The 8,609-nt window shown below is 42.9% G+C and overlaps 1 protein-coding gene across 1 annotated transcript; it reads right to left on the reverse strand.

Annotated features, from left to right (window-relative positions):
- Nucleotides 1-5,779: 5,779 nt before the first annotated feature.
- LOC120930511 (tripartite motif-containing protein 12A-like) lies at nt 5,780-6,961 on the reverse strand. Its single transcript, XM_040341689.1, has one exon. It carries the CDS (start codon nt 6,959-6,961, stop codon nt 5,780-5,782), a length of 1,182 nt encoding a protein of 393 aa, XP_040197623.1.
- Nucleotides 6,962-8,609: the final 1,648 nt, after the last annotated feature.

The raw sequence follows: 8,609 nt of genomic DNA on the forward strand, positions 1-8,609 counted from the left end.
GACCCTGAAAGTTCTGCCACTGGTGTCAGCAGAACTGTGAAAGGTATCTGTCAGTAGACTTTTTTTACAATTTTAGTTTTTATTATTATTTTCCATTTTCTTTAAGTAGCTCAGTTGGGGGGGGGCCTTTGGTGAGATATCAGGGGTCTAAACAGACTTCCTACTCATTCAAAACCGCTGCGACCTTACACGGACGTGGGGTCGGGTACCTGTGTTTGACAGGTATCTGCTTTCCCTCAAAAGGTGCCAAATGTGACATCGGAGGGTGGAGAAAGCAGATAAGCGGAGCTTCCACTTTTGGGTGGAACTCCAATTTAAAGACCGTCTCTAGCAAGCAATAAAAGGGTTATGCCTTGTACACACGAGCGGAATTTCCAAAGGAAAAAGTCAGACCAAAGCCATCGGATATTCTGTCTGTGTGTATGCCCCATCTGACTTTTTCCGTCAGAAATTCCGACGGAGTTAGATAGAAATTTTTTTCATCTGTTCTCTATCGGAATTTTCGTTCGTCTGGATGCAATTCCGACGGACTAAAAATCATGCATGCTCAGAATCAAGTCGAAGCATGGAACTTCATTTTTCTCGACTCGTCGTAGTGTTGTACATCACCGCGTTCTTGACGGTCGAAATTTGGTGTGACGGTGTGTATGCAAGACAGTTTGAGCAAAATTCCGTTGGAAAAACCGTCTGAGTTTATTCAGACAGGAAAACTGGTAGTGTGTACAAGGCATAAGAGGGAACTTGTGACTCGTCGTCATGATTCTGGCTTTCTATTAGTTCTTTTGTAAAAGAGACTATAGAGTCTTTTTACTTTTTTTGTGGATATATACAGTATGGGCCAGATCCACAAAGAACCGGCGTAACCTAAAAATTCCCATTTAAGTTACACTGCCTTAAAATTTCTACCTAAGTGCCCGATCCACAAAGCACTTACCTAGAAATTTTCGGCTGTGTAACTTAAATTCCGCCGGCGCAAGGCGTTCCTCTTCAAATGGGGACGATTCCCATTTAAATTAGGCGCGCTCCCGCGCCGGCCGTACTGCGCATGCTTGTGACGTAATTTTCCCGACGTGCATAGCGCGAAATTACGTTACGCCAAGCTTTGTGGATCGCGACGGGTCAATAAAGTTGCGTCGGGAAAAAAAAAAGATACGGCGGGAAAAAAAATGTAAAACAAAAAAAAAAACGCGTCGCTGGACAGAAGGGTCTGCTTTTACAAGGTGTAAACAGTTTACACTTTGTAAAAGCAGCCCTAATTTTACGATAGCAAACTAAAACTTACGAAGAAAAAACGAAGCTGAAAAGCTTTGTGGATCTCCGTAAGTGCTTATTTGCATACCCGAGGCGGCATTTCAACGCAAAATGCCCCCAGCGGCGGATGCGGTACTGCATCCTAAGATCCTGCAGTGTAAGTCCCTTACACATGCCGGATCTTCTGTCTATCTCTTGGAAACTGATTCTGTGGATCAGTTCCAAAGATAGAAACAGGGATACGACGGCGTATCAGTAGATACGCCGTCGTATCTCTTTTGAGGATATGGCCCTATGTGAATGTAATCATCTACGTAGTCTCCCTTTGTCTCTACACATGTTGGGAGTGAGGACTGGGCGAGTACCATCCATCCAACATTGTGGGATCACTTCAATGGAACAGAGGGAGTCTCCTTCCTGCTGTTGATTTTCCAAATATGCCTTAACCAAATGAGTTCTCAATAATCTGAGACTATATCAGTCCGGTATGAGGCGTGTGTTTTTTTTTATGTGGTGGAAGATTTCTTCTAAAGCACCGTTTTTATGTCTTGTCCAAGACACATTTTAAACACTTGATATTCACTTTAAGAATGAACCCTTTGGGGCAGATCCACAAAGATCTGCCCCGGCGCATCGTATCCGAGATACGCTACGCCGCCGTACCTTACCTGGCTTTAAATCGAATTAATAAAGAATTTGCGCCATAAGTTACGGCGGCGTAGTGTATCTCAATTGGCGTAACGGCGCGGAATTCAAATCGGCGATTAGGGGGCGTGTTTCATTTAAATGAAGTGCGTCCCCGCGCCGAATGAACTGCGCATGCGCCGTCCCTAAATTTCCCGCCGTGCATTGCGCTAAATGATGTCGCAAGGACGTCATATTTTTTAACATAGACGTGAATTACGTCCATCCCGATTCACGGACGACTTGCGCCAAAAAAAATTCAAAATAAACGCGGGAACGACGGCCATACTTAACATGGCAAGTCTAACTATACACCGCAAAACAGCAGATTTAACTATACGCCAGAAAAAGCCGACTAGAGACGACGTAAGAGAATGCGACAGCCGCGCGTACGTTCGTGGATCGTCGGAAATAGCTAATTTGCATACTCGACGCAGAAAACGACGAGAACTCCACCCAGCGGACGCCGAAGTATTGCATCTTAGATCCAAAGGCGTACGCCTGTCGGATCTAACCCAGATGCCGTTGTATCTTGGAGGATTCAAACCAAATATACAACGCAGGTAATTTGAAAGTACGCTGGCGTATCAGTAGATACGCCGGCGTACTCGCTCTGTGGATCTGCCCCTTTGTGTTTGGATACCAAAAGTATTTTTGAACTGTCACATATTTAATAGACTAATGTTTTTTTTAGCAAATAATTTTTATTTTTGTAATATATATATATTGTACTTTTCTGGATTACAATTTTTTCATATTGAATTATTGTTGTTTCTATTGATCTGTATACACTATTGTATTTACACATATTGTTTTATTAATCATTTTTATTAATCGCTTTTTGAGAAGTGGTGGGATAAGCACAGGGTTTCTTTATTATATATAATATAGTGTATGTGCACTGCTCTTACTCAGTAAACAGAAGTTGTAAAAGAGCCGTAGTGGGGAGCATGTGGAGGAATTTAACTTTGTATTTATTTTTTTCAGTAAAAAGGTAGTGAGAGGGATTAGGAGGATTTTTAAAGCTGGGTCATTAAGTGAGATTTTAAAGGATAAGTTAACTCTTTCACAAAAAATCTAAAGATAAACTAACTTCAATTATCCTAGCAGCACCTGCAGACCTGTGATGCCAATGTAGTGGTCCATACACCATACACCTCAATAAAAAGCCCCAGAGTGAGTTTCCAACTTAATGGAGCTCTGAGGAAGGGGGCCTGTTCCGAAACACGCAAGCTTCTCCACTGAGTGTCACTGGATGAAGATACCCGTCCCACTTGCTGAAGCTGTGTTTTTAATCGGCCAAATTTTTTTCTACGTTTGTGAGTTATTTTTTGCGTTTCTAATAAATGGTTATGGTGGTAATGCATTAGGCATTTGCACCCGCTTGTGTGTGTTTTTACAGTTTATTAAAGATTACCCAGTCGGATGAGGGCTGCAAGGAGGTAATCATTACTTGCCATGGTCGTTTTGAGAAGTTCCTTGGACTGAGCGCTGGATGTTTTTACATTTTTCCATCATAATGCTTGCCTGGCCAGTCCTCATTGGACAGCAGGGCCTGACCGGTGGGATGTACTTCTTTTTTTTTATTTTTATACCTTACCAGAAGAAGCCTCAGATGGGCTTCTCATTGGTCAGCATGGTCATGTGGCTGCGCAGACAAATGAGCATGTCCCATTCCAAGCAATATTCTGGACATTTACTACGGAGTTGTGTATTGTGATGTACAGTGTACAGACTGCTACACCAGAAGCACGAGGCATTATAGCCACTATGTGCAGGAGGGGGTCTGGAGGGGTGGGCAGTTAAAGGGGTTGTAAAGGTTTGTTTTGTTTGATTTCCTTTCTAAATGTTTTTTTTTTCTTTGTCTGAATTTCTCACTTCCTGTTTCTCCTCAGTAAGCTTGCCCCCATCATCCGAGCGGTTCTGGCTGTGGGTTAGTCAGCCAGAATAGCTTACTGAGGAGAAACAGGAAGTGAGAAATTCAAACAAAAAAAGAAAAACATTTAGAAGGGAAAAGTAAGTGAACCAACAATGCACTAGCTTAAAGAAAATAAAAAACGAACCTTTACAACCCCTTTAATTAGGAGTTACCCTGTAAGGCACTTCCTGTTATGAGCTGAAATTGCTCTGTCCCTTCCTCCCAAATGTCACCCTGTCATAAACGCCCCTGGTAAAAACTGTAAGCAGCCAATGGTTCACCATTGTCACTATAAGGAAGCTGTCCCAGAACAATAATGTGCAGTAAAACTCTGGAGTGCATGTAGACAGGAAGTAAACGAAAGGGGCTGGGGGAGATCAGCAGCACTGAGATGGAAAAAAAGGATGAAATAAGATTAAATAAGATGCAAAATGTGAAAATGGTATTTCATATAAAAAAAAATAACATGTCAAATAATTATGATACGCTAATGTTTATCTAAATATCTTCCAGCTACAACATGGAAGATATCATTTAATTGATACATAATATATAGCATGCCAAAGAATTTAAATGTTACCTTTCAAAAGAAACTGTGCAAACAACTTAATCCTGGAAGCTTTAAAGCGGGAGTTTTTTAACCTTAGATTGATGTTCATTTTGTCTAGGGGAATCGGCTAGTTTTTTTTAAAATCAAAGCTGTACTTACCGTTTTAAAGAGCGATCTTCTCCGCCGCTTCCGGGTATGGTCTTCGGGACTGGGCGTTCCTTCTTGATTGACAGTCTTCCGACGGTCGCATCCATCGCGTCACGAGTAGCCGAACGTCGGTGCGGCTCTATACGGCGCCTGCGCACCGACGTTCGGCTACTTTCGGAAAATCGTGACGCGATGGATGCGACTGTCGGAAGGCTGTGAATCAAATAGGAACGCCCAGTCCCGCAGCCCATACCCGGAAGCGGCGGAGAAGATCGCTCTCTAAAAACGTACAGCTTTGATTTAAAAAAAACTAGCCGATTCCCCTAGACAAAATAAGCATTAATCTAAGGTTAAAAATTGTAATTTCCGGGTGAACCTCCACTTTAAATAAGTTATATTAGTACCATTGGTACTATGATTCATCGCTTTGTGTATTAGGTAGTATTGTTGGCATTTAGGGTAGAGAATGACCCACCTTGAGTTACAATTGACAGTCTATCCATCAAGGTGTACTTATAAACAAATGGATATATTTTACCTTAGATTCAAAAACGAACGCAATGCTGATTAGTGACTATCCTTCAATTCTTGGTAGGAACACTTTTAATACATATGGCTCCCACTGTTTTCATTCCTGTTTTCACTGCATTTATTTAAAACAAGGAACATCTATTTTATGCATGCAAAAAATCTTAGGCACTGTGTATAAATGCATCTGAACTTAGCAAGAACTGTCAGTGACTGCCCCCAGAAATCAGTTATATTCAGGGCCGGATTCCAGACAAGGCCAACAAGGCCAGGCCTCGGGGCGGCAGTGGGTGCAGGGGCGGCACTGTGGCTGAGAGGAGAGGACACTTTCACTTTCATTTCGGGAGTTCCCCCCTGTCATGTCACGGATGATGAGAGGAGAGAAAACAGAGGGAAGAGGAGGTGAGATGGTTCCCAATGTAATTTCCCCGGGCGGATAATTTCCCCCCTGCACTGCGCAGGCGGGGGCGGCATTGAAGGACCCGGCCTTGGGGCGGAAAAGGGAGTAAATCCGGGCCTGGTTATATTATCCCTTTCTTGTCTGTAGGGGATAAAAAAAGAGAAGATAAAGATTGAGGTGGGCATCTTGGAGGGTTCCTACCTCAGACAAAGGGTCCTTTTTTCTATGCTTGTTTTCTAGTCAACTTTGCCACTCCGGGAGAGTTGCATTTGGAATCTTGCAAAGCCATTCTTCCTCTTCCTCACTTAAAAAAAGCATATGGATTTCTGAATAAGAGATGTGGCTTTTGCACCACAGAAGCTGCAGGCGTCATATCTGGGTTTTGGGCTTGGCTGTGATGGGGCTGTACGATTTTCTTCTCAACATCAGCACTGTGGTAGGGCGTCAGGTTGTCTGAAATTTGACCCGAAGAGCTATTAAGCAATGCTGCCGATTTTGTAGACTTGTCTATTGCTCTGATGGCCCTCGTTTCTTCTGGTTGTTCCTTCAAAGAAAGCATTTTCTTTGCATCAGCCATAATGGTTTCTAACCCTGTTTGTAATGTCTCCGAAACCAGGCCTACTACAACCAAACTAGGTTTTGTGTTGACTTCCTTCTTTAAATCCTCTACAAAGTGGTCTTCATCAAGCTTAGTGCATTCTGCTGCTTGTAGGAAGGCCATCGGGTCAGTGACTTTCATCACTCTTTCTATATCGTCAATCTTCTGCGAACACATTTCTGTTTTCATTTCAAGCTGCTGGATCAAATCAGAGACCAAATGAACCGTCTGCCCTCCATGCCAGGAGATGTCACCAAGGGCTTTCTTCTCCAGATGTTCCAGCTGACTTCTGATGTCTCTGAATAAAGTAGTGACTTTCTCTGTCTCCTCTGAAACTTTTTCTTGTGCCTCAGTCACTGATTCACGTAGACCTTGAACTCTTTTTACGTTTTCTGCTTTGTGTGTGGTCAGGACCTGCAGGACACCTTTCATTGCTTCTTGTTTTATTTCAAAGGCTTCATTCAGTAGCTCCACCTGGTGCCCCCCATGCCTTCCACTGAAGCAGCAGTCTGTACAGATGCATTGGGAGTCATTGAAACAGTAAAACTCCAAGGATTTCCTATGCACAGAGCATTGTGAAGTGCAGGTTTCAGTTGAGACATCTGCTGGCGACTTACTGCTCACCAAAGCATCCTGCTCAATGTGGAGAGACACGAAATGTTCCACAATGTTACGCAGTTTTCTGTTCTTCTCCAGCAAGGGACGATGTTCGAATTTTAGCCTGCATTCAGGACAGGAATATTCTCCAGAAGTCTCCTGGCAATCCAGAACATTTCCGATGCAGATGTGACAGTAGATGTGGCCACATTTCAGCATGACGGGATCCGTATAAATGTCTAGGCAAATGGGACAGTTTAGCTCCTCTCTCAGACCTTCGGAAGCCATAGCTGAAAGCAAGGGAATGGTCAGGAAAGTGAATTGTTTCTGGTAAGCTAGAAGGGTGTGTTCCACCTTGACACACCTAGTCAACGGTTAATTATCAGCACACATATCAGCACACACATAGGCGCTCAGTACAGTGCAGCAGCAAGATCTTTTTGTTTACTTCTTTTTAACCACTTAGCTGCATGCAGGCAGCCCATACACAAGTGAATATGAGCTCATCTACTACATTTACTCACTCACACAGCAGGGTTTGACAGGTATGCAGACCCCAAAGCAGAGCCTGCACATCCAGGACCAGGTCCATTCACTCATCCCTGCACAACTGTCAAACTTTGCTGTGCAGATAAGTTCATGCAGCTGATCTACTCCCATTCACTTACTATGAGCTGCCTGTACATAGCTCCCAACTGTCACTGATTTGGAATAAAGTCCCTCTGTCCCTCTTTCCATCTACCGTATACACTCGGGTATAAGCCGACCCGAATATAAGCCGGTACCAGGTCCCCAAAGTCACCGGAGAAATGACCGTTTAACATAGGAGTCTAAGGAAGGGGTGCCTGGCTTTGAAAAATCGGTGCTCCCCGGCCAACAAACTTTGCACAATTGTAGAGGAAGAATGGGGCTACATGTGTGCCAAGTTTGGGGTCCAGGGGACCTACGGCCAGCCAGTACCAGGTCCCCAAAATCTGGGAGATCAGGCGCAAAAAGGTGACTTGAGTATATATGGTAGTTTGTACCTCATTTTTGGTCTGATCTATAGAGTTGCATATAAAATGCACTTTTTATGTTTTAAAAAGCGTTTATCAGTGCCAAACCTTTCATCCAATTTCTAAATTGCTGCATTTGTGAATTTCAAAAGCCAATATAAAAGGAATAGTAGTGGTAAAGAAAGTACTTGTGGGTTTAACTAATTAATTATTTTCATATAATTCTCCATTAAGGGGGCGTGGCAGGGGTGTGTTCTATGCTACATACCTTAGCTAATAGGTGTCCCTCATTACCTTCTTTTTTTTTATATCTCTTTATTGATTTTCTGAGGGAAAAAAAAAATCATACAAAAGTAAAACTATACATATACATACATTTCATTTACAATCATCTACTCTCTTCTAGAGCTTCATTCCTTCCACCTGACACAAAATACCTTTTACACCCCTCTCTCTCCCTTCATTCAATGGAGTGGTTAACCTCCCCTTGTACCCCCTTTATCCTGACGCTGTCATAGGGTTTTCTATCCAGCTCGCCCATACTCTCTCATATTTCTCCCTGTATCCTCTATTCCAATATGCCTCCCTATACAGTGGCAGATTACGGTTTACTAAGTTTTTCCAATGTACTACCGAGGGAGCTTCTACCTTTTTCCAATTTAACACTATCGTTTTCCTAGCATAAAATAATAATAGGCCTACCTGTGTTCTTCTTCCCCCTGAGGCAATGTTTTCCCCTACCAATCCCAGCAAACAGATCTCTGCCTCCTGTTCCAGAGTTATTGATGTCATTATGGCAATCATTCTCAGAACCTCTCTCCAAAATACCACTATCTTTGGGCATAACCAAAATACATGCATAAAGTCTCCTGGAATGTCTGCACATCTCCAGCAGTTCTGAGAATTTGTCAGATAAATCTTATATAGCCTATATGGTGTAT

This window comes from Rana temporaria, chromosome 3 (genome assembly GCF_905171775.1).
Source record: "Rana temporaria chromosome 3, aRanTem1.1, whole genome shotgun sequence".
Classification (NCBI taxonomy): Eukaryota; Metazoa; Chordata; class Amphibia; order Anura; family Ranidae; genus Rana; species Rana temporaria.

What these genes read in the sequence shown, in the direction of transcription:
- LOC120930511 (XM_040341689.1), bottom strand. Translation starts at nt 6,961, where the DNA reads ATGGCTTCCGAAGGTCTGAGAGAGGAGCTAAACTGTCCCATTTGCCTA.